The 25,414-nt window shown below is 45.0% G+C and overlaps 1 protein-coding gene across 3 annotated transcripts in view; it reads right to left on the bottom strand.

Annotated features, from left to right (window-relative positions):
- Positions 1-25,414, bottom strand: part of UBR4 (ubiquitin protein ligase E3 component n-recognin 4) — a 74,750-nt gene that overhangs the window by 10,776 nt on the left and 38,560 nt on the right. For all 3 annotated transcript variants that reach the window (XM_082069547.1, XM_082069546.1, XM_082069545.1), the window contains 36 exons: positions 25,199-25,367; positions 24,387-24,483; positions 23,878-23,985; positions 23,314-23,430; positions 21,969-22,178; positions 21,218-21,367; positions 20,310-20,537; positions 20,118-20,196; positions 19,438-19,680; positions 18,403-18,571; positions 17,657-17,801; positions 16,911-16,996; positions 16,324-16,411; positions 16,006-16,199; positions 14,724-14,963; positions 13,448-13,586; positions 12,845-12,970; positions 12,595-12,723; positions 11,805-12,148; positions 11,482-11,572; positions 11,016-11,100; positions 10,669-10,796; positions 10,370-10,499; positions 9,751-9,908; positions 9,115-9,224; positions 8,487-8,628; positions 7,420-7,501; positions 6,544-6,717; positions 6,005-6,126; positions 5,396-5,593; positions 5,203-5,283; positions 2,576-2,663; positions 2,048-2,175; positions 1,495-1,602; positions 1,153-1,272; positions 257-447 (listed from right to left, as the gene is read on the bottom strand). In XM_082069547.1, the coding sequence (XP_081925673.1) occupies positions 257-447; positions 1,153-1,272; positions 1,495-1,602; positions 2,048-2,175; positions 2,576-2,663; positions 5,203-5,283; positions 5,396-5,593; positions 6,005-6,126; positions 6,544-6,717; positions 7,420-7,501; positions 8,487-8,628; positions 9,115-9,224; positions 9,751-9,908; positions 10,370-10,499; positions 10,669-10,796; positions 11,016-11,100; positions 11,482-11,572; positions 11,805-12,148; positions 12,595-12,723; positions 12,845-12,970; positions 13,448-13,586; positions 14,724-14,963; positions 16,006-16,199; positions 16,324-16,411; positions 16,911-16,996; positions 17,657-17,801; positions 18,403-18,571; positions 19,438-19,680; positions 20,118-20,196; positions 20,310-20,537; positions 21,218-21,367; positions 21,969-22,178; positions 23,314-23,430; positions 23,878-23,985; positions 24,387-24,483; positions 25,199-25,367 (5,197 nt within the window). The remainder of the gene's footprint in view (positions 1-256; positions 448-1,152; positions 1,273-1,494; positions 1,603-2,047; positions 2,176-2,575; positions 2,664-5,202; positions 5,284-5,395; positions 5,594-6,004; positions 6,127-6,543; positions 6,718-7,419; positions 7,502-8,486; positions 8,629-9,114; positions 9,225-9,750; positions 9,909-10,369; positions 10,500-10,668; positions 10,797-11,015; positions 11,101-11,481; positions 11,573-11,804; positions 12,149-12,594; positions 12,724-12,844; positions 12,971-13,447; positions 13,587-14,723; positions 14,964-16,005; positions 16,200-16,323; positions 16,412-16,910; positions 16,997-17,656; positions 17,802-18,402; positions 18,572-19,437; positions 19,681-20,117; positions 20,197-20,309; positions 20,538-21,217; positions 21,368-21,968; positions 22,179-23,313; positions 23,431-23,877; positions 23,986-24,386; positions 24,484-25,198; positions 25,368-25,414) is intronic.

The following is a 25,414-nucleotide window of genomic DNA, read 5'->3' on the forward strand; positions in this document are numbered from 1 at the left end:
CCAGCTTAGAGGCTCAGAAAAGCTACTCAGACCCTTGTCATCTCAGAATATACTCTAAAGCCCTATTTCTTGAGCTACATGCTCACATATTTCTTTTTAAAATAGCTTAGAGGTGAAATAGGAAATTAAGCTTATGCACCAGGAATCTCTGAGGCTTTGCATTACACTGAGGGAAGCATCAAGGAGGAAAAAAAAAGGTATAGACTTGTCAGTACAACAGATTTAATGTGCTTTTAATTGAAATATGACAACATACTTATCAAAGTTGCAGTAGGGCTTGAATCGATCAACCAGAATCTGCATTTTCTCCATTTCCCCGAAGGACAGGTACGGGATGATGCGCAACAGGCCTTGCAAGACGCTGAGGTTGGAACGGACAAAAGTGCTGTTAATCTGATCGAGCAACATTACCAGCTGATCTTTGTCACCGGTGAGAAGGAGGTTGCCCTGCAAAGGAAGAAGAGCCTGATTTATGTTCAGGAATAAATTTACAACCTTCAAAAAAACCCTCAGTCTGGTAGCTAGTAGACTACTCCAGGCTTAAAGGATTAGAGGTCTAGACCCTGATGAAGAACAAGATCCAGCCTCATTCCCAAATGTCTGTGCAACAGCTGGATCAACTCCTCTTCCTGATACCTGACTTCTTCCACTTACTATTAAAGCATTTTCCAGTCAAAAACGACTAATAATTCCAACCCAAAGGCCATCAGCTTCATATATGCCAAGAGTTTCAAAAGATGAGCGAGGAACTTCTCATTCTCAGTCTAGCTGAGATACAATTTTTATCCTCAACTACCTGGAAAAATCAATCACGTTTTCAACATGTACAAAAACACTCAAAAAACCCAGGGCAGAGCCGTGTCTCTTCTTGTCTCTCACTGGCCTGTGGCCCAAAGCAGCAAGGAAGGGATCCAAGTGGTGCTTAATAACCCCCACCCCGGCTGTGCTAGATCATCCTGCAGATGCCCCGCAGTGCTGCTGGCTCAGGGCACTCCTGCCCTGCCAAGACACGCCAGCAAGCGGAACAAGGGTTAGACTCCCGTTTAACACACCTCTGCAGCTCCCGCAGCTCAGCATCGCTGTCGTAAGGTATTTACAAGCCTCGAATCCCAGTCAACATTTCCATTCGCGCACCGAGCCCCAGGCACTCACCTTGTCCTCGCTCAGAGGTTCCGCGTTGGATTCATCCAGAATTATCTCCATTATACTGAGCACTTGTTCGGCCACGGCTGCCCCTCCGCTGTCCTTACTCTCCTGCTCTGCCACCAGAGCCTGGAAAGGTGACACCAGTTATTGCAACATCAGCAGTAACTGGTTTAACTGACCCCCACACTTCCACTCGCTAACAGATAAAGAATGGCTACCAGAAAATTTGCAATGCCAGCCCAGCAATATTTAAGATCTCTTCTAGTTATAAGGCAGCACGACACTCAGAGACAGTTTAAATTCATTGGAGTCCAGACAAAACACTATGGAAGTCAAGGTTGCCCTTACCAAGTTAAGAGTTCCCAGCATGACATTCAAAGTGTTCATCTCCGGCTTGACCAACTGCTGACGATTTATTTTCACCTTCACACAGTAACTAAAGAGTTTTAACAGCACCTACAAAATAGAGAGAATGCATTCTCTACGGTACCTTCAAAATGAGTAGGAGGATTTTGCTGAAACTAGAAGCACCCAATAATCTAGCTCGTTTCCAGACTTGTGGGGTTAATTACAAGCCAGACTTTTACACCATTATTAACCTTAGGACAGCTTTGGTTTTCAAGTAAGGCCAAGGCAGAAAAACAATCTCTCTAGCCAGATCGGATTTAGTCTTACCAACTCCTCAGCTTCTACACACTTCAAAGTCTTTGTAAAGAATTGTTAACCAAAAGGAACAGGAGAGGACAAGAAGGAATTTCTCAGGTTTTCATTAATTAGTGACTTGAAATCTCCGCTCCAGCACTTAAACTGCAACACAACCCAGAGAACTAAGCTTGATTAACATTTGTGGCATTTTCCATCATGTAACTCGTGAGCCCGAAGGACAGAAGCTGAGACTCACGGTTAAGAGGTGCCGCCCTTGTTTGAAGTCCTTGATGCCGGTCAGCCTGTTGAGCATGCACTCCAAGCCTCCGCACTGGGCCATGACACCGGCCATCTTATAAACCTCTTCCTCATCCTCCTCTTCATCTAGAGGACAGACACAGGTTGTGAAGAGAGGAAGCAGCCACAACGCGGCAAGCTCGTGCAGCCCACAGGACAAAACAGCAAAGCAAAAACACAGTACAGTAGGACACATTCACCACGAGTTCAAGTCACTTCAACCGTATTGAATTTGAAAAGAATTATGAGCAGGAATATGAAGAAGGGGCAGGCAGAATGGTCCCTGTGCCACGCAAGCGTTCACATTGAAAGTATAGATTTAAAGGGTTGTTAAAATCCTCCTCCACTGTAGGTGAAGCAGGTAAATGTAGCAAAAGCAACGTCAATCAACTGTAAGCTCAGCGCTGTAAGGATAAGAGCGTCATTGCTCTGCAGTGAACCTCAGATTTCAAACCTAATCCCAGCTTTCAGAAGACAAGTGCATTACCAGTAGTGGAGTCGAGAGACTCGATGAATTCCTCCGTTGCATCTCCCAGTAGCCCTCGCATGCGGTAAATGATCCTCATCGGCTCCCCCTGCACCAGAAGAGAGCATCATGTTAACCATACCTCTGTGGACACCTATACGTGAGTGTGGCAGATGTATCTCTTCCCGTCCCAAAGTACATGGGTACCTCTGAGATGCACGTTTTGAATGTGAAATTTTGGGATCCCCTGAGTTTTAATCAGCTGTTTAGTAACTGAACTCCTAACTGGTATCCGAACCTGTGTTTTATCACATTGGAGCGCTGAATAGCTTTGGATAAACCCCATTTCTAGCTGGTTCTCTGCTAAACAATTCTGGTTAGAATAAAGTCTGTTTGGAGCTTATCATCTGCCTAAATTGATTTTTGGGTTGATGAGTCCAGTTCTCATTAGCGTGTAACACACACTCCAGCCTCAGTTCTCCTTTGCACTGCTTTGACCGCGGATGGTAACAGAGGAATCTTTCAATCCCTCTTTTTCCCCTTACTAAGGTGAATTAAAAACAACAGTGAAGCCACCACCTGCAAAAACATCAATAACTCATTTATTGGTCTGTCCGCTTTTCCTCAGCATTGCTAATTAGATGGATGGGCTGGTAATAGTCTCTTCCTCCTTCTACCTTCTCCAACAGTTTCCTTTAGCACCAGTGAAAGATCTAACCAAGCAAAACGTGTTTCATTGACAGAGAAACATGTACTTTCCACGGCAACTTTTCCCTCCAAGGGTATTGCACAGCCTGGGAAACACAGGATCAGGCACAGCCCAGTAAATACAGGGATCAGGCACAGCCCAGTAAATACAGGGATCAGGCACAGCCCAGTAAACGAAGCAGGAGAGGCTAATTGGATGAGTGCTTTCAAACAGATAAAATCTGCAGTGATGGAAAATGGAAGAGGAGGAGGAAAAGGCAACTTAATGAGCTTTCAACAAGACAGCATATTACCAAAATAATACAGCCCAACCCATTGAAGCACAAGCTGTGCTTTTAGCCTGGGCAAGGGCTAGTTTTCCAGATGCATTTCCAGCTGGAGACGCTGACAGCATTTCACTAAACTTTCCATTTTAATCCATAGGACTGAATAAAAAGCAGAAAAGAAAAATCCCAGATTTGGGAGCAGGAGACCTTGCGAGAGAAAACCTGTCAGCGAGCGCACTAAGCCTAATGTGGAATAAGCAGCGCTTAATGTCACAGCAAATACATAAGCACAGGGAAAGCCCCGGGGGGAAGATGTGCTCAAAGGCCACGCTAGAGACCAGCAATTAACACCACAGGGGCCCTGGTAAAATGGCAGATGAACAAAAAAAAAGCCAGTGAGAGACAAGGGAAACAAAAAGAGGCCTGAGGTTGCGTTCTTGTGCGCCTGTCTATATCCTAGGGAACGTGAGCTGCAGCTCCAGAGGCGCTTTGCGGAGCAGCGCACAAAGGAAGACAGATGAAAGCTGTTCGGTGACGGAACGCTGAGCAAACTGCCTTTCGCCATCAGCCGCACGTCGGCTCAGCTCGGCATCTCGCTGCCCCAGGTCGGGGCATGATTTCCCTCGGTAACTTGATTAGAGCTCCAATTAGACCTCACAGATTAAGACCAGCACCATGCTTCCCTACCCAAATTGGTACCTTACTAAAAAATTCTCACTATCTCCTAGATTTGGGCTTGATTCTGAAGTACAGAAGGCTTTTTTACTTAAATAAAGCTCGATGAGAACCATTCCCGTATCATAATTCACTGAGAACAGGTGTTTTGTTTGAATTCCCCACAAGCTTAGCAAACAAATGGTTTCAGGAAACGGAGGTTTCAGTCAGAGGTGACTGCAACCCAAGAGTAAATGAGGAATGAACAAGAAGTGTTGGGCAAATCAGTTGTTTTTTATGATCTCAAGTGCCTCTAAAGAAAACATTCATAATAGGCAAGATTTAGACTGATTTAGTCTGATGGATTCCCTTATTTTAGTGGCTGCAAGAAAAGGGAAGAGCTTGTTCTGGACCACATCCACCTCTGGAACAAACCTACTGTGACATGGACTGGTCCCTTGAGGCTGTTGGCTCCACTCCTTCATCTGATAAACAGGTAAAACATACTACTAAGAGCTAACTGGGAGGATGAAATCTGTCACGTTCTTGAGATTCCCATACGAAAAGCACAAGAGCAGGAGTGCAAAGTAACTGGGAGAAATGTTGGATGCTCTCTCTGCAAAAATAACTTGGGTTCGTCGCCGAAGCGCAGATTGATGGAGCAAGCTGGCGTCCCCGTCTGCGCATACGTGTTAAACCCTCACATGCAGATGGACTGTGAAACGCGCTTTGAAAGGCGATGACACAAAATTCAGCTATTTCCCAAAAGGGGTGTAAGAAAGTTTGTTACTCAAGATGACAGTTGACACATCTGATAAGCTACACAGGTAAGTTCAATACCCTCGCCTGGGTCAGCATTATGTGCTTTTAAATCACGTTGCAAAATTGGGTAACAGTTTATCCTCGGAGAGCACAAAAAGGTGCTGACTCGTAGCATTTTTATTTGTTCCCTCTATTTTTTTTTGTTAATGTCACAGACAGGTGCTTTGTGCTGTTAACATATATAAAGATAACACACACCTCATTAGTGGGACACCACACCTTCTTGTAGACCTCAGCCACAGGCAAATCCAAACTGATGATCTTATTGTTCACCAAAAGCTGAAAGGGAGAAAATAAAAAGTCAAGAAAAAACTCTCATTGCGGCCCTGCCCCAGCAACCATCAGCTGCTTGGAAACGGCACCCTAGAACTCTGTATGTGTGCGTTCTCACCTCCATTCCGCTGTCATCCTCCAGCAGAGCTACCAGGTCACAGTCCTGACAGATCTTGTTCTTGATGTCCCTCATGAGTGGCCCAATGCCAGGCTCATTACTGCTGTAGGGATTTCCTGGCATTCTGCCCTGTAAGAAGTCTTCCTGCTGGGGATCTTTCTCCAGAGTTACAAAGAATTCGGTCACTTCATTCTCTTCCTAAAGAACAGCAGCAGAAACAGAGTGAGTTTTCCCCTAAACATGCTCCCATTCCTGCATATTTACGGTACCAAGCGCCAGGATGTCCCTAAACCTTTGGTCCTTTCACCACTGGCGCATCCTGCTGTACGGTGGCACACTCGTGGCACTTAGGGCACATTCAGGGACATTTAGTAAGCAAATTCCTCAGCATGAAACAACTCTGCTGGTTCTGCTGTTTTGCACAGAGCATGTCACAGCAGGGAACCCGTATATTAAATCCCCCAAGCGGGATATATCACTACAGTTCTATGCTGGCTAATATTAAATCATCATTGTATACACTATTGGTTTTTTGCCCAAGTGCAAGAAACCATGTCTATTTAAGAAATCTAACTTCATAAGCGATGCTATAGCTGTTTGTACACTCACAGGATAGATAATACTGCATAGTCTCTCAAAGATGAAGACTGGAGTCCTGTAGTCATCAAGGCTGTAGCGTTTTGCAGTCTCTATACACACTGCCATAAATGCTTTGGTTTCAGATTCTGTGCCTGCCAAGATAAAAGATACAGGATATAAAGATACAGGAGCCTATTTCACAGGTTCCATTTTAACTCAGCACACACAATAAAACTTGCTGCAATAAGCACTATACTTCGGTGCCCTCTTCTTTTGCATATCCACTACTAAAAGGTTATTTATTAGTATGTTCACTAGGAAAACCCTTTGCATGTTGGGCTGCAATAAAACATAAAAAGAAGAAGGCTTAGATTCCTGGAAAGTAAGAGATGGCTCCAGGAATGTTATTTCCCTTTTCTGTGCCAACAGGAAATATCTGAAGGTCCAAGCCATAAAAACCCCCTCACTAGAGCAGCCTTTTAAAAGAAGTTCTTTCTGTGGCTATACCAATCTGCTTTTTGAGCTTGGTTGACCCAAGCTCTGGCTTCATGGGCCCCAGGTGGTTTTACCTGTTGTCATATCCTCCAGCATCTCCAGCAGCATGTCCTGGGTTTCATCGATCAGCTTTGTTCTCTGTACCACTAACTTCCTCAAGCACAGGTAACCGTTCAGCACCGTACCCACCAGGCGGCTTTTGAAGTGCCGTTTGATGGACTCCACCTCCACGAAGGAAGAGAGAAGACCTGGGAAGCAATGAGATACCTAGTGAGCGGGAGAGTTGGATTTGTTAGCTCTAAAATTCATGTGGCCAGCAAAGAGGACACAATATCATCAAAACAGCACAATGAAATGGCTTGTTACAACTCCCACTATCAGTCTGCGTCACTCCCACAAGAAAGAATCAGAGAATATTTGGATTCTTTCCCATGACATATTTATCAACGTGTTTTTTCTTGCAAGAAGCCAGGCTTTATGAATTAGTCCGTTAATTTCTGAAGAACATGGAAGAGGATACAAAAGAATGACCTAGTTAATGATGTACACCCATTTCCAACAGTTTTTGAAAAAAGCGTAGCCTAGAAAATTCAAAAATAAAAACCTACCATAGTTTAGGCAGGAAACAAGAAGTAGGAATAAATCAGCAGTGTTTACAATAGTCCCGGGAATTTATACTTAAATGTAATTAAGAAATGGAGGAGAAAAGTGGTATGATGAAGTTTATGATACACTGCCACAGTTCGAGGAACTAAAAACTCAAACTGACCACAAAAAAAATGGAAAAAATCTATTTAGGGATTAAGTTTTAAACTGATGGCAAAACCCCAGTGCTGGCAACTGCAAAACACTGAATCACATCTCTGAAAATTCTGCTGCATGCTGCTACAGAACAACCAGCACCCCATTTCCAATCCCACTGCAGGACTCATGTTGATGCCACCACATACCTGTGAGACTCTTCAAGGCGTAACCCTGCTGCAAATCAGTGCTGAGTGTTGCTTCCTCCAAGGCGAGTAAACGAGCTATTTCCTGGAAATAATTAACAAGTCCATTAGGACAATAAACTGCAGTGTCAATGAGGACTAGCTGGTGAGTGTTTAACGTGCTGAAAACTAATGCGCTGACCTGCATGTGAACACGGGGTGCAAAGAACAGAGCCAAGAAACAGAGCCAGCCGTAGAAAAACTAGAAATACAATGCAGCAGCGGGGAGGGGAAAAAATAGCCCAGACATCTCCCTTATTTCCTCCCTGTATCTGCCTCATGGCTATTACCACTGCTGGTGGCCCTTCAAGATGGACTCAAGGTCACTATTTCTACAGAGGGTGTCATCTGCCTCTTTGGAGTGCACCAGGGATCACCACAGCAAACTCCTAAGACCTAAACACGCTGAAAAGTGCAACTTCAACGTGGTGCTTCCCAACAGGCTGTAATTCACACTCAGGGAACGGCAGCACATCTAATCCTCCCGTTATTAAGGGCTTTCGGACGCCAGTCTGGCAGCTAAGGCAGCTTCCAACTTGGATCCGGTGCCAAGAGAGTCAGGCAATATTTATACACCAGCCCCCAGAGCAGTTAATTAATGTGTATCAGCCAGTTTGAGCTCAGGAATGCTACAGCTGGGGTTAAAACCACGGCAGCTCTTGCTGTTAGCGATGACAGCACAGAAGTGTGACCTTCATAAACGTGGCAAGGGTCAGCAACAGGGCACTGAACAAAGAGATGAAGATTTGAAAGCAACACAAGCCAAGCTGACTGATAGGGATAAGGTTTCTTTTAGAAGCATAGAATCTCAGAACAGTTTGTGTTGAAGGGACCTTCCCAGCTCCCCCAGTGCCACCCCTGCCATGAGCAGGGACATCTTCACCAGCTCAGGTTGCTCAGAGCCCCGTCCAGCCTGGCCTGGGATGTCTCCAGGGATGGTTCATCCACCACCTCTCTGGCCAACCTGGGCCAGGCTCTCACCACCCTCCACGTAAAATTTTGCCACCCAGTTTCTCCGTACAGCTCCGTACCTTAGTGATGAGGCTGCCGATATAGGGCAGGACGCCCCTGGCTGCCAGGTAGGCTTTCCAGTGGGCAGGCTTGATGAGTTTCTGATACAGCGCCAGGTACTCGGCGGCACACTCGCCAGCAATGCTCAGCTCATCCAGGTAACTAGCGAAGAGAAAAACAAGCTGACAAGCACTTTGCAGTAACAAGAGGTATTCACATGGAAACACAAAAGCCTCCAGAATCTGTTCTCCCAGTTAACAGCATAACTGATACTCATTACTTGATGGCTAAAGTGATATTTTGTCCCAAATAGGAGTTTCCCAACTGTGTTACTAGTGTCAATTGGGATAAGTTATGTCACAGGAGTTGGAAGAGAGTCCACCCTATTATTTTGCTGTCTCAGAAGCCGGGGAAATCTCCCCACAGCTGAACATCACCTGCTTACTTCTGGAAAAAGCACAGAATTGCAATAGCTTCTTGCCAGACATAACCCCGGCTAATGAAGGTGTAGAATCCAGCCCCAAAAGACCTGTGAACAAGAGGTCTATGCAAGGGAGAGGTGTGAGAAAAGTTGGAAGAAAGGAGAGATTCTCATGGGAATTGAAGAAAACTAATCCTAGAGCTGCCAAGGTGGGAACACGGAAATACCTTGTCAGGAGATCGAGGACCTGCTGTTTGCGGCTGGGGATGGTGGTCAGAGCTTCCACTATCGTACACGAGGCTTGTCTTGCGGCTTGGGTAGCAGGAGTAAACAGCACCTAAGGCACAGCCATTAAAGACTGTATCATTTAATGCGTACAGATGAGTGATACTTTATAAAAAGGTACGGCATATGTGAGGACAGTTCAGTGACCTGGTGGCAGCGTTCTCTTATTCCTCCAAAGACTACATTCTCTGAGAATTCCTACCTTGCTTGCCACCAAAATGTTTAAACAATGTCCTGTGTAGGCGACATACTCATCCAAACGCACACAAGAACAAAAACTTTTGCCCAGGATCTATGAAAATTCAGTAGTCAAAATGAAGTTAAGTAGACAGGTAGGAGCATCGCGGCAATTAAAAGTTCAGAGTTTAAGAACTTGCAGACTACTGGATGTTTACATTTAGTATTTTTAAGGGAACAGAGCTGTAAATCTGACTTAGAATTAGATGCACTCTGTATAGTCTCCCAAAATATCACTGCTCCTATCACCTGCAAAGTGCATAAAATGTGGCAAACTACCAATAATCTCCAACTGTCAACTCTGCCCAGTGCATCCCACTGCAATTTTCACCCACATTTACCTGTCGCAGCCAATTATTGTGTCCCAGCTTGAGATCCAGAGGGCAAGTTCTCTTCCCACGGCGACTCATGAACTGTTTCCATTTCCAGACATACTTTTCTGCCAAGTAGAGCTGGTGAAGCTCAGCTTTGCTGAGAGATTTCACGTTGGCATCTATACCTGCAATATCAAACACAGCCCAGGAGAACCATCAGCAACTATTGACTGCAAACTGCTGTTGCATTTTTCTCTTCGTACTGGAACTCTCCAAACTCCAGCTGAGAAGCTGAGTAGCTTCTTATCTCTTTCGCTGCCATTTTCATTTCTGCATGGAGCTACATTCACTGTCTGCAGCCTCTCAGGGAATTCAGTCAGCTTTTCAATTGGCTGGTATTATTTTAAATAAGCAACAAGTTTAATTTTTGACATTCCCCTGATTATCTTCAGGCACAGTGCATTTTCTGCTCAGGGTCTGAGCAACACAGCCTAGGAAAGTCAGTGCTACAATTGCTAGTGTGAAGATGGCATTAAATGTCACAGGACAGTAGCCAAAACAACTACAGAAGTACATCCCTTACTAAACCTGAAGGGACATAGATGTTCTTTCCCAAAATTGCACAAAGTTAAAAGCACAGGACTACCTCTGGCAGGGAGGCACTTCTTCCAAGCTTCGTACGATGCTTTGGGGTCCCTCTTGAGCCACAGCTGAGCTTGTGCATGGATTTCATTGCTGTAAGGCTTCACAGTGGTGAGAGCATCCATAGGCACATCCTAATAAACAAAAAAGCTCCATGATTCTTCAGAACTTGTGCTTCCCCAGTAACCGTGACCAGAAAAAGCAGGCCCTGGCTTCCTCGACAAGTTAATCATCACTGAGATCAGCATGCCAGACTTTAATCAGCCAATTTTCAGATGCTTTGCTCAGCATCTAAGGCAGTACCTTGTTTTTCTTGCTGGTAGGAGCAGGTGGCTTGATCAGCTTTTGAAGAATGCGCAGGCACATGAGGGTGATGTTTTCGACAACCACTGGAGTCTTAATGTTCACTGCCATCAGGAAGAGGCTGAGAGCTGAAAGACACACGTAAATGTTCGTGTCACTGTAAAACCTGCCTCCATAGCTCTATGCAGCACATTAAAAGTAGTTAGGTAAGACCTCATATCCTCAAGAAAAACTATCACATTTTCATGCAGCCATGGATGGAAAACAGTTTTTATTATAGCAAGAGAGTCTTGCCACTTTTCCCTTTATTTTAAAATAAAGCTTTCACGCTAGTCACGTGAACTCACCACAACGCAGCCGGAGCTCCCAGCAGCTGTCTTCCTTCGAGATGGAATCTGTTAGCAGCAACATTTCATACTGGAGGCTGCTAGCCTGTAACACAGATACGTGTTCAAAAGCTTAAGAGGTCTTGGTGATGCAGCAGACCTTTTTGCCTTCTGATATTTAAAAAACACAGGTTCAAAACACATCGATCTAAGTAAATTTAATCTCGTGCTCATTTGGGACAACTGGCAACCTGTCTGAGAGAGCTGTAAGGAACAGCCAAGACAGAACTGCCCAAGGAAACTCAGGCATAAACCTGATCGGTTCATTTTTTGCTTTACTGTGGCAGTTATCTTAATTCCTATCAAGACACAAACACCTTCTGTATTACAAACAGCCGGTGATAAGAGAGAAGATGCAATGACTGGAATACAGTAGTAGACGCAGAGGGGCAGAAAACAGAAATAGGAGAACACTGGGATTTCTCACCAAGTCTGGATTTGCCCGGTGTCCCTTCAGAGCTGCAGAAACCTTCCCGATGATTAAGTCATTCATTTGCTGTGTGGCCTCTGGATTGTCCCTAATTCCAGAAGGAGAGAGAGAACACTGTTACGCTGTGCATAAATACCAAGAGCTCTTGGGATTTCAGCTTAGCTGATAATAAATGTACAAGCAGTTGCAGTCTGCAGTTTGCTGATGTAAGATATCTGCCCTACGAAGCTATTCCTTTCCGATCACGCATTTCTTAATGCAAGCGGCTTTCCAGAGCTCGCTGGGAGTCACAGGGCTGCAAACACTGACTCACGCCTAACCTGGTCAGAAGGCACATGAGCTGACGGACCTCCTCCCGCATGGCGGCCGTGCCCCGGCGCAAGTTGTAGTCAAAGAGCTCTCGGATAAGGCCCTGGGACACGAGGATGTGCCTGATGGCAGAGTTGGTCGCCAAAGCGCGGAGCAAGGTTATGCAGTGTTCGGTGACGGCCGAGGCGCAGCCGTAGCATTTCGTTGACGACGTGTGGCCGCAGCCTAAAACGGACAAGGCACGATACTGGCTGGCAGTAAACGTGGGCTGGGCAGTGGTTCGCGAGGATTTTGTTGCTGCCTCTCTCTGCTGGAGATCGTATTCCAGGAGCTCCTTTCGAGAGGCAAACACTTTCTGGAAACAGAGAAATTCAAGTTGTGGGATTGTGAGGCAACACGTAATCGCTAATCCCATTCCCAGGTTATTTTCACTGTATATTTTGTGGACAAATATTTTTAACCAAGTATCTCAGAACTCGAGATCCTTCATGTCAATGGCTGACTTGGGAAATCCATTAGAAACATCAGCCTAACTCCCAGCTATCTGCGCTGTTTAAATTCTTTTTGTCTACATTACATGCAAGGTAACACTGGAAACGTGACAAATCCATAGTACTAACAGTAACCATAACTTTTAGAAACAATTATTTTGTTATTTCCCTGAAAACATACAGCTGCTCACCTATTGTTAACAATATCATTAAATGCAGAGTGGCAGCATCTTGCTTTCTATTTCTGGTATGTGCTGTATCCAGTGACGGAAGAAAGCAAGTGACAAATGCAAGTCAAAGCACATCATACCTGGATGATTTTGGAAAGTTCATCGAAAGAGTTCTTGCAGTCACCACAATACTCCTGGGCTAACTGGAGTATGTATCTGTTCACACTAGCTGAGGTAGAACTTATCCCTCCACTACTACCAGATTCATCCTGGAAGAGAGAGAAAAACAAAAAGGAATCACCCATGGAGGTTGCACACAAAAATAACCACTGAAACAGCACCTGAGGCAAGGAGCTGCAGTTGTTCTGTGCAGGATCTGTCCCTTCTCACCTGGGGCTTTTCAGGAGCTGCCTCATTCACTTTACACAGAAGGTTTTCCAGCTGTGGTCGGTGTCCCATTAGCTGGTGATACACCCTGTCAGCCTTGTCCAGGAGAGTGTTGATGTTTGTTACTGCCTAAGAATAACAAAGGAAAGGAAACTCTTTATTTTATGAGACAATTTTTAATTCTACAGAACTACAACCAAGTCTCCTGCCTCCAAAAAAAGGTGATCCTGCATGGTGGTTCTGCCACGAGTTCGCTCTGCTGTCGCTATTCTCAGCACACTTAATCTTTGGGACAGGGCAAATAGTGCAATGGGTTCTTGTCTCATTAGCACGGCTCGTCAGCACAACCCAAATTCAGCCCCTTGTACAGCAAGGCAAAGAGATGCAGTGCTAGACCGCTACTTTATTAGTAAAGCACTAAATTATGTCTCTTGAAGAATTTGGTGGAACAAGAGAGGAAATACGGAACGCATTAGTCAGTGAGAAGCCTCGAAGGAGCAGAGCTTTTCTTGTTACTCCCGAGAGGGATGGAGCTTTGATGTCCCTACATTGTTGACCTGGCCAAGACATACAGCATTTAATTAATGAAACTGCTATTAGTCTCACCTTCTTTCGATCCTCTTCATTTTCGATGGGATCCACCGCACAGCAAGGCTTGGCGTACAGCATGAAGTCAAAGCGAGCGTATTTACAGAACCCGCAGGCATTGCAAAGGAAGGGATCCTTCTCATCATAATTAATGGATCTGAAAGGCAAACCAGAAAGGTCAATGAATGCAGCTGAGCTTTATTAGGGTAACTGAGGGAAAGAATTAAGCCGTGAATGGACTCAGTAGGTAAAAAGAAAGGATGGCCCTTAAAAGATCTAACCTACCAAACTGCCCTGGAAAAGCCCCAAGTGAAATACATGAGGTACATGAGAATCAAAACCTACAAATCAGGCAATTAAAAAAAATCCTTACAGAAGCAGAGCCATTCTGGCCAGAAAAAGCAGAAACAGACGTGAATTTGTTGCTAACAATTCTACTTTAACTGCAGTAATTCCCAGCAGAACGTCAGACTAGGGCACTGTGCCCTTTCCGAGAACACAGATAAAAGGAAACCATTTTGTTTTGTAAGGTCCCGGCTTTCAACAGCTTTCACTCTTCACCCGGTTGCAGCGGGACTAGCTACAGCATATTTATTATCCTGTTGTAGACTAAAGTAGCACAACACGAACTGATTTATAGCTCCCCTAATTCCAGAAGGGATGTGGAAACCTTTCAATGCACCAGTAATCACCCGATCTATGGAAAGAATCTGCTAAACACCTCGAATCCCGTGAGGATTAGAGAGGAATATGGGACAACAATAAGGGGAGAAGAGATATCAGATAAGGAGACAAACTCACAAAAGAGAAGGATTTATAACACTGTAGTGAAAGCTTGAATCGTTCACAGTAAATTACGCCCTGAGCCCTGCTCTGAATGAGGAGAGAACAACAAAAGCTCTGAATAGACAAGCGAGCACTGTCCGTCCAGCCGCTAAGTCAGGGATCCTGTGGGGAAACCCCCCTGCAATCCCATAATTGAACTCCAGCCTCGCGCCCTTGAACAAGCAGCCCAAAAGTAACCTCCTCCTGGGAATTTTCTTCTTTTAATCTTCTGAGAGCTTGATCTGCAACTTCTGCGTTCTCTCAGCATTGTGGTATCTGGTTTCCTTTGTTAGCCTGAATTAACATTAAATCCCTGTAAGCCTGTTTTATACCTCTCGACTAATTTGATTGTGCGGTTGTATTAACCAGAATCGTGTATTTAAATAGCGGGGTATTTTGTCGAACATCCAACACGGGCAACAGCACGAGGGCTCCGTAAAGCCGTGGGGAGGAAGGAGGACGCCGTTACCTGCACTTGTGACACTGGTACACGTTCTCGCCGCAGTTCCCGCACACCCCCGGGTTGGCGGGGACGGACGCGCTGCACCGAGGGCACTGCAGGGTCTCCGTGGACGCCTGGTAATTCTCGTAGAAATCCGCAAATTCGATCATCAGGTTCGAAGCCACAATGGGCAGCGGCAAATCGATCTTCACCTCCGTCTGGCCTGGGGTCAGCTGGACTTTTTTAGCTTTGTGCCAACGAGCCGGCCTGGGAAAAGGGAAGAAAGCGGCGGTTTTTCAGCGGGGAAGGACCCTGCCGGCCCACGTACAAAGAGAAGCCAAACGCAACCGTCTCGGCTCCAAATCTACTTTAAATGGGATGAATGGAGAGCAGTTCTAGGATTCGTTTCCTTAGCTTCTGTATTGACATGATATGTAGCCAGAAATACATTTTAAGCCTTTATCCTCTTCATAGAGAGAGACTGTTTAGGATTAAAGAGCTGTTGATGCCTCATGGAAAAAAAACTTTAATTCTACAGACATTTTCTAGGGATTTTCACCTCCATTTTTTTATTAGTAAGGATATTTGCATGAAAACAGGATATTTATTTCTAAAGATCTCATCTGCTCCCACTGCTTATTCTCAACCTGAAGTCAGAATCCTCTCTTTGTGACATCATAATCCTCTCCGCAGCAGCCACTTGTGATGTCACAGAGGATTAAGACTTCAAATAAGCAATAAGCGGCAGGCACAGATTAATCCCTAAACCAAAGAGATCTGATTCTGGTGAGAACATCTCAAGAAGTAAGAAGGGAAAGCATATAAGCAGAACTGGCTCCAGACTGAGCGATATATTGAAAAGGAGCCATTTTTCATGGGTAAAGCGGCAGCCGAGAGCTAGGCCAGCCAACTTCTAATTTTAATTCTACTATATGGCTTCAAACAAGTAATATTAACACTTTCTGCATTTCTGGACACGCTGCAACCTCCAAATCCCTTTCAGTGTCAAACTCTCCAGGAGGTGCTCTTGGTTTTAATACTGGTGTCCACACACAATTAAGTCAGGTGCTTAAAACTGAACCTGTACAGAGTTTGCATATACAAATTTTACAGGCATATTTTCAAGCCCTAAGCGAAATTTGGATTTCTTCTCCAACAATTTCTTGTAGGAGAATCAGAACAATCCCACTCACAGTGGGTGTAATAGGCTACGAAGGAACGCTACCTAAACAAGAAGCCAGGCGCCTCATGAGAAACCGTAACGTTAAATTCAGAGACTTGTGCACACAGTAAACGTGAAGGAACCTACTTGTTTTTTAGCTCCACTATGGCTTGCACCGTCCTGTTGTTGTAATAGAGGTTGATGGTTCGCACCATTTTGGTGCGTTTCAGGTCTCCGATCTTCACGGTCACTTTGCTGATGGTGTGGCTGCCAATGAGCTTCACCACTTGCTGGGTGGTGGTATAACGTGTGTCCACTTTGATGGAGGAAAGCTTGATGTACTGAGAAAACACAAACAAGGACACGCTGCTTGTATGATTAACATCCCAAAAAACCCAGAAACGCAGCGAATCACACTGCTGTAAACAGCTGGGATCTCTGCGTTTGAGAACAGCAGTTACTTACACAGAAGGGCACCTCTGGGTTGTTGCAGACAAGGCAAGGATCGCTCTCCAGGTAATAGCCATCAAATTCCATCAGCCCAGACAGCGTGCTGGAATGAGGGGAAGAACACCGACACAGGTAAAATTTGGCACTCACTGTGATTTAAACACAAGCCATTCAAGCAGAATAGTTGCAGTTACCTGTAGTCCCCGGGCCCAGGTTTAGTGACAGAAGCATTACAATATAAAGCATGCCGAAAAGTACTGTTCTTCACTAGGCAGCATTTTAGTATAATTATCAACTGCCAAGGTTGACTAGGAACACAACACTTAATTCTGCAAGTCTATATTCTCCAATTGTCGCTAATATTTTGTAACATTTACCAAAAATTAAAGCAAAAAAAGCTAAAGCTGATAGCACAGGGAATGCCATGTTTTTCAGCCGGCAGAAAGGACCGTGCGATTCTCCCCGAGCCAGCTGCAGCAAGCGTGCGGGCTCAGCAGGGGTCCTTCCTCCACCGCCATTTGATTAGAAGAATTGTGTATTCCCCCGTGGATCGCAGCTGAAAAGCTCTTTAGTGAAACGGATCAAAGTCAGAAGTAACTCACTTGTAAATGTTGGAGTTAGGGTGGTTGGTAAGAATGTGGTTTTGAGTCCGGAGGATCTCCACGGCCTTTTGGGAGTATTCCTTCAACTGAAACACAATTAGGACAATGTTGTCTGCTCAACATTTTCTTTATTGCTACAAAGACATAAAGATATCTCATCTTATGGCGTTCTACCTCCCCCAGAAGATGCATGTACTACACCCAGAGGAATTTATGTGGTTAAACCATTACCCAATAATGTAATAGATGCTAAAATTAGACCTTTACCACAATAACAGTGCTATTTGTCAGCCAATCACTGTAAATGCCTGCCAAGATTCGTAAGGCATTCCCAGCTCTTTAAACACACACATACAAGTATCAGTGCGTCTAAATTATTTGTTCTCAAGCCCGCTGGTCCCCTAAGAAATCCTATGGCTTCCTTTGTACAAAAGTTGTGGTTACAAAAGATTTCTAGGAGCTGAAATATCAAACATCTCTAAGTTAGAGCTAGGAGATAAATGTTATTTTCCCACAAAGGCTTCCCATGGAAAAGAAGTCTTCTTCTAAATTAAAAGAAATGCACACTCACCAAGTTTTTAAGGACCCTGCCTTGTCAAACAGATTTTGGGAACGAAAAAAATTTCCACCAGAAGCTCTTTTGACAGAAAATCTGTCCCAGCTGTATCATAATGAAACACTAACACAACTCGCAGGAAGCAGGAGGAGCGGGATCGCTGCTCTTCCTTTTCTGAACCACACCGTACCTTTTTCTCGGTCTGCTGTGTTTTCAGAGAGAAGTATCCCAGGAGATCTACAAACTGGGCAGCTTTCCTTCCATAGGCTGGAAGTTCTGGCCAGATTGACCACATGAGATCCAGCAGTAATTCCTGCTGAGCCTTGTTAGAATTCCTGTTAAATGGATTATGTATCTATTAGGCTTGCAAAGATGGCTGCTATATTGCCTGCACGGCACACAATCTTAGTCAAAGAGAAAATGCATACTACAGTTCACTAAATCCAGAAACTTATATGCTATACATCACAGTGCAGAGTTAAATCTCATCGCTTCTTGCCACCAGCACTCTGTAATGAAAACAGCTGTCCTGCAGCAACTGAAGAGTTCTGAAGGAGCTCAGCACCCTGAAATGTGCCCTTCCCTACACAACTCCCAACTTTTAACTGCACGAGTCTGCATCTGCCTCACAAATTCACTCCCCCACAAGTATCTACTCCTGTAGATGTCAGGAGCCAGATTCTGCAGACAGAAATAACATGCAGATAACTCAAAAGTTGATGAATAAGGAAAAAGTCATAAGTTCTACCTCCAGCCCCAATAACTGCAATGTAGTGCGAGCAATTCAAGGGGATGCAATTGTTTGCAAGCTTCAGTGTCCTTCAGGACAGAAGCTCTAGCATTAACTCTTCCACAAGGACAGAGCTTTTTTATGTCTCCGTATCTGAGCTGAGCCTGGCTTAGCGAAGTCAGGCCTGAGGCTCCGTCCCGGCTCACCTGTAGATGTGGAGCGCCAGGCAGTGCGCCTGCCATCTCACCGACGAGGAGTTGGACTCCAGCAAGAAGCAGCGCAGGAACTGAATGAGGGTCTCCTTGTCAGCAAACTTGTTCAGCTGGTTCACCAGAGCTGTGCACAGCTGGTCTTCCTGGCTGCCCGAACTCTCGCCTAAGGGACAGCATGGGGGCAGAAGAAAAACATAAGAAAGCAGATTAATGGAGCAGCTCACAGGCAATCCAGCTTCCTATTTTACACATCATAGTGAGAGGATAATGGGGACAAATTACTGCGTTTCAGGCAACAAGCAAGTTTAATGTTTATTTAAAAAAAAAAAAAAAGCTAGTACTCCTGATTAACGCAGAATAACTGCTGGAATACTTGCCAGTAAGGACTTGATCTGTGCTACACATCGTGATAAAAAGAAAAGTGTCAACCATGGGGCAGTGAAAAGCCTCTCAGAGAATCATCTGAGACAAAGCCAAAATAGTTTCTTGAACAAAAGCCAAGAGAGAATTTATGCCTGTGACTTTTATAGGAAAGCTTAATTACTTTCCCAGGACTCTGGATATCCATTAAGCAGCAGCCCTGGCTCCAGCACAGCTTACAAGTCAGACAGAGGAAACAAGTCCGAACACAACCACTGAAGAGCAGAGCTGGGTGTGCAGTTCTTGTTTTAATTCCCATGAGCATTTCAACCACCAGGCCAGGCAAGTTAGGGGGAAGCCAGGTGGTCACTGGAATAGGTAATTACCGTTAGATAACCAAAAGTCCACTCAGGTTAATAAATACAGTGGGTTTGGGATACGCTCAGCACTTCATTTCCTCCCCAGCTCTTAGGGTATACTGCTTCATCTTTGCCCCTCTCCAATCTACATATAAATATTGACGTCTGCAGGTGTCCCTGCCACGATCCACAACCACTTCACAACAGTGGCATTTATCACAATGAGAAGCAAGCAGTCCTCTCAAAACAGAAAGAAGAAGGGCTGAAAGGAGCAGACTGCACCCCTAAAACCAGCACAGCTGCAGCTCACCCTCTCGCTCCTTTTCCTTTTCTTCTTTCTTGCTCTTTTTAGTGGAGGATTTGCTCTGTGTCACTGGCTGCCCAGAGCCCGAAGCCGCGGGAGCAGCGGTGGAAGAGGCGCTCGATGATCCGGAGGATGAAGCTACAGACAGCACTTTGCTGCCACACAGAGCACAAGAAAGCAGCTGCAGGAGAACTGGCGACACTCCTTCGTCTACCAGGAAGCTGACTTGGAAGAGGAAATACAGAACCGCTGCAGAGAGAAGGAGAAAATCTTTGAAGTCTGCAAGAAAGAAAAACATCCAGCCCAAACCAAAGAACCCTTTGAACATGACAAGGACCACCCCACAACCTTCTTGTCGCTACACTATAGAAGCAGAACATCTGAGCGCACCAAGGTAAAGGGGTTCATCCCAAATTACACACTGAGACAAGGGCGATGCAAGCAGAACACAGATCTTATTCCTGTCCTTGTAAGTTACTTGTTACAGCATACTGTGCTCTTAGCTTGGGAACAGATGCAATTAGAGCACTGTGATAATTAGTACTGAAAACTGTTCAGTCCTACTCAAAACTCTCAGCTGTGTCCCCCCTTCTCTGCCGAGTTTCCCCATCTGAGAAGCCTTGATTCAAACCAAACGTGTAATGCATCCCCTTTGCTCCCTCAATACCCTCTGAGGAAGAACTCACAGTCATCTTTAATGCAGAATTTCTGCCAGTTTACTGTTCGCTGCGTGGCGATCTCGGCACAAGCCTTTAAGTGTTCCATCTGAAAGGCACAACGGGACAGGATTAAACACCACGACAGTATTTCTATTACTGACAATCTTACATAAATGCAACCTCCTCTTTTTCCTAGTAGAGCAGCAGACTTTTCCTTACCAAGCTGATCAAGGTATCATACTGCAGGGCAGAGCCTGAGCTCGCTGTGACAACGCTGGCACGAAGGAAAATTCCTTGCTCTTCCAGGAGCTTTTTGATTCCACGAACGTGAGAGTCCAAGGTGTGAAGGTCTCGGAGCTGGCGGTATTTATCCTTCGATCCACAGATAAAGAGCAAAAGCTTGCGGACTTGGCGGCGCACGAATGGAGTCTGCTGGATCATCAGGTACTAGACAAAGAAAAGCCTACAACATCAGCACTGGGAACTCAGCAGCAGGCAACCTGCACAAAAATATGATGTGTTTTCTTGCAAAAAGAAAAGATAGGGGAGATGCATTGATCTCTCAACTTTAAGGTACGGCAAAGTCACCCACAGAAACAAGTCGCAGGCAGAAGAAACACCGCACAGCAACACTGCAGCATCCTGAGCAATTATGAAACCGCTTCTGAAAACCATTCTTTGCCATCTGTGACCTCAAAGAAAAACCTAATCAAGCCTAATTAAGAAATCCTCCCCCAAACTTGTGCAAACTTTTATCTCAAGTGGGAAGATATACATACAAAGGAACTGAAAAGAGAAACTCCAAATACCTTACTGATTCATTTTAAAGACTAAGTTAAGTACCAACAGCAGAGCATGATGTTGCATTGTACTCGCTCAGAGAAGGTTTTCTTTTGGAGTTTTCTGGCAGCAAACCCTGAGTTATATGAAATAATCGCAATCTTATTCTTCACATGTGCTTTCTAACAGATTCCTGTTCAACAGGAGTAAAACAAGGCCAAGAGTTCGCCTTCTTTCAAGGGGCAGAAAATCCGAGATCAGTCCTACAAAAGCTCATCTCTCCCATGGAAGGTAACATTACCAGGATTTTTTGTTAAAATTCAGCGGTTTAACATGTTCTCACTTACTTCAGACAAAAAGTAGAACCAGGAGTGATCAAAGATGGGAGGTGGGATGCGGGAGTTTGTGTCCGCAATCTTCTTGATCTGATAGGGCAGCCGCAGAACCATCTCTGTCAGGAGCTGAGTGTAGGCCTCAAAAACATCTGCAGCGTGACCCTGAAAACAAGAGCAATCCATCCGGCTCTGGCACTGAACACTCCCAGCACCACGTCATGACAAACTGCGGGGTACATTTATCGATTTTCTAAAAACGAAACTCTTCTGCAGCTTTGCAGCCAGAAGAACAGCTCCTAATAGATAAAAATAAGCTGACAAACCCTCATCAGGACTTCAGATGGCAATGATTACCACAGAGTAAGCTAGTCTGTAGTAATGAGGCATTGACGTATATGAGCTTTTAACTTAGGAGACATCCTCACATTCTTTTTTTCATGGCACCTGTACATATATCAAAGCCCCCTCAGCCCTCAGCAGCATAAAGGGACCAGGGTGGTTGAAAAAGTCTGGGGTTTTGTGTGGAAATCCCCACCACCTGCTCGGCCTCCTCGCCACAGTAAGCAGCGGTGCTTCAGAAATTCCGCCTGCCAAGCAAAAGGAGTCACGCGATGGAGCAGCTTCCCTTCAGGAAGATGAAACACTTGAACCAGAAACGACATGCTAAGGGAACGGATTTTAATTGCACTACTAAGGGAAAGACGCTTTTATTTGCTTCTGCGCCGCAGGTCGCTTAATGCAAACAGCATCGCGTAGGACTCACCTTCACGTACTGACGGAGGAAAAATGGGCTCATGTCAGGGGGAGAAGAAGTCGTGTGAGGTTTCAGGAGCTGGCTGGTGGCTACAGGCTCCTCGTCGTTCTGCTGGCTTTTCCAGTACTCCAGCAGAGACTTCAACACGTGCAGACAGTAGTCGACAGCACCAGAGCTCAACAAGGCAGCAGCAGTGGCACTGGAGATGAGGGAGGAGGACTGAAACCAAGAGGACACGGATGAGAAAAGCACCTGCGAAGGGGAAGCTGCGAGAATCAGGATGGATAGGAGAGCAGGTTTTTATGAAACTTTTCAGGCAGCTTTTAAAGTTTGGGGTTTGTCTGAGGTTGGGGTTTTGGGTTTGTTTTTTGTGTGTTTATGAAAAGCAACTCAAATATTTCCAGAGACTCTTTTGAACAAGCGCTTAGTAAAGGAAAACAAATAAAATCTCCTCTTAAGTCTAATCTCCCCTCGACACATGTGCCAGAGGCCACTCTGCTATGGATTAGACGACTAGGGCTTTTTTTCTTTTTTTTTTTCCTCCTTCTTTAAAAACCAAAAAACAAGTTGGGATTCTATTTGTTGCTGTGGGATTTGGGCAGCTGGAGGTGAATCCTGGGAGAGAAAGAGTCGCTGTTGCGGATGGCGCTCAGCGGCTCTGCTCCACCCAGGTACTGCTCCACCTGCATTCTGCAAGACGCCGGCCTTTGATTTCTGTGGGAAGCTCAAGTGAATAACAAAGGCTGGAGAAAAAGCTACTGTAAATAAAACTATTAAAGCAGCCCTGTAAATCCAAACAAACCCCACAGCTCATAAGCTCATTAAAATTTGATGCAGTTCAGACTAAATTTTTTAACCTCTATGCTTTTTTATTAATCTCCTTCCCACCACACATACTGCTTTTTATGCCTTATTACTGTACCTTTTAGCAACAAATATCTAAGGAATCCTCTTAGCGACTTTTACGTTGACACAGCAGCATATTGCTTTCCAATAATCACATTACAAATCCTCTTTAACCCCTTCGGCACCAGTAAGATGCGAGGAATAAATGCGCTAGACTCTTTTAAAATAACATCATTAACGTGCTGCCTTTAGCTCTGTCAGAAACCGCGCACAAACAAATGAATCCAGTCGTCTTTAAACGTTGGTTTCCTCCATTCTGAGTTTCAAAGAGTTTTTTTCAGAACTGTCAAGCAACATTACAGATTCCTCATATGTTTTTTCCACAGCACTTTTAACTGTTGTTCAGTTTTTGACCAGCTATTGCAGTTAGTGGCTTTTAAACCATCTTTGAGGAACAAACGGTCCCCAACCACATCATCCCCCTAGCAAAGCGACTTGAAGAATGTACCTCACAAACGGAAGACTTGGATCCTGACTTCGTACGGGACATGAACACACTCAGCAGCCTCATAACCACCAAGTGCACTTCATTCACAGGAGAGCGTTCGTTTTTCTTGGACACATCCTGCAAGGAGAGAGTTCATTTGCTTATTTACAGAGCTGAGCGTGTCGTCCTAAGCATCTAAATGTCAGTATCCTGAAGCATTTCTAATTTAAGCTCAAGCAGTAAGACTAAAAAAGCAGCACAAACATAAGGGTGGACAGTGGCCTGGATGCCAGAGAACACAAATGGAAAGGTATATATGTCAATTGTGCGTCACTGATCACGCCTGTTTTAAGAGTTTAATTCAAGTAACACAATTTTCATGCTCGCTTGTGGATGTCAGAACCAGGAAACAGGGAGAGCTACACATTTTGTTTTGTACTTCATGTGAAGCGAGCCAAGACAAATAAAGTGCCTGGACACATCCATACAGTAATGTGTTTCTGTGACTCCTATTAATTCCTGCATGGGAAGAAGCCGTGTCCAGAAGGAGCAAATTGAAGCACATGTGCTCACAGCACAGCTCACCTTTTTGTCCATGCACAGCTCTGCGATCAGTTGGGACAGAAGGTTATCCAAAGCTCCCTTGTCTTTCTCGTCATCTCCATCTAGGTCTGTTGTGAGCATCAGAATAACCTGGGAACAGAAGTCAGAGAATGAACAGAAGATGGCTTCCATGTTTTCATGATAAATACAGATTATTTTTCACAAATCCACTGCAGATTTTCTTATTTATGCTCTTTCCCAAATTCTGCCTGCACCATCATACCCTAATATGAGAAAAAAAATAAAAAGACCTCCCAAATACATAGGAGCTCAAGGACTTTAGCCCTTAGGCTCCTCAGCCAGCTAACCCCACACCGAGAAAACCTAGAACCCATCCAGCAAAAAACTAGGGGTAAGGAATGCTGTGCAACCAAGCAAACACTTCAGATTTGGACTCAAACACTATGATTATGCAGGAAAGATGAAAACCCAGCAGCAGTAGTGAGTAACAGTTTTATTAAGGCTTAAACCCCTGAGTTCTCCTCAGTTACCTGCATGTACGGAATGGCCCGGACTCCTCCAACGTTCCTCAGCTGAGGTAAGTTCTGCAGCAACCTCTCCAGTAACATCAGCCGGACCATGTGCAGCCTGGGAAGTCAGAAGGCAGGAATCAGAAATGAAGGACTTCAGATAAAATCACAAGAAAAATGAGACCCAGCAGGGCTATCGACAGAGCGCTGCAATTTGCCACGTAAATTCAGAGTGTGATGAAACCCTCAGGTTGTCAAATCAGAGCAGACTCCCTCAGAATTCACAGCCAAACGATGTCAGAGGTGCAGAGCAACTCTGCCGACTTCACTTCAGATCCACACTGCCTGCCACTGCAACCTGGAGAACTCAACTGTCTACAAACAGATACTACAAATCCGTTCCAAGCTGCACCGTAAAAATGAACCAGAGCATCTGTTCCCCCAGAATGGAAAACCGCACATCTTTCCAAAAGCGCTTTGCACTCTTGCACATCGTTTTTTCCTAACGCTGAATTTCACAAGCTCCCAAGCTGTAGATTTGAGCGATTCCTCTGTTTACTAGACTCACGCAGGATTTTTGTCATCGCTACGTACAGGCAGCAGTTTTGTGGGACACACATTAGGTATGTGTAACACACGACAGGGTGAACGCACAGAGGGAGGCATTTTGCAACAGCAGTTTGCTCTGTTCTACATTTCTGACTTTAGATTTTTACTATCCAGAGTCACAAATCAAACACCACAAATTTCTACACCTATAGCTCACTCCTCTGTAAACAACGACGCTGCAGCCCAGATGTGCTGATCTCTAAGAGGAAAATCAAGCCCCTCACCTGTTGCTGGTGTGGACGTCTCCCTCTGCCTCCCCTTCCCCTTCCGAACCGTCTCCCTCTTGCTGGCCTGTGGTTGTGCTGATGGCGCCTGTGCTCGAGCTGACGCTGCCGGGCCCAGCAGGGTGGCCCTCGGCTGTTGTGTCCCCATAGGCGCTACTACGGCCAGACACTGGAAAAGAAAAAGGAAAATAGAGGGAAAAACATCAGCACAATTGA

Source organism: Streptopelia decaocto, assembly GCF_964273445.1.
Source record: "Streptopelia decaocto genome assembly, chromosome: 20".
NCBI classification, from domain to species: Eukaryota; Metazoa; Chordata; class Aves; order Columbiformes; family Columbidae; genus Streptopelia; species Streptopelia decaocto.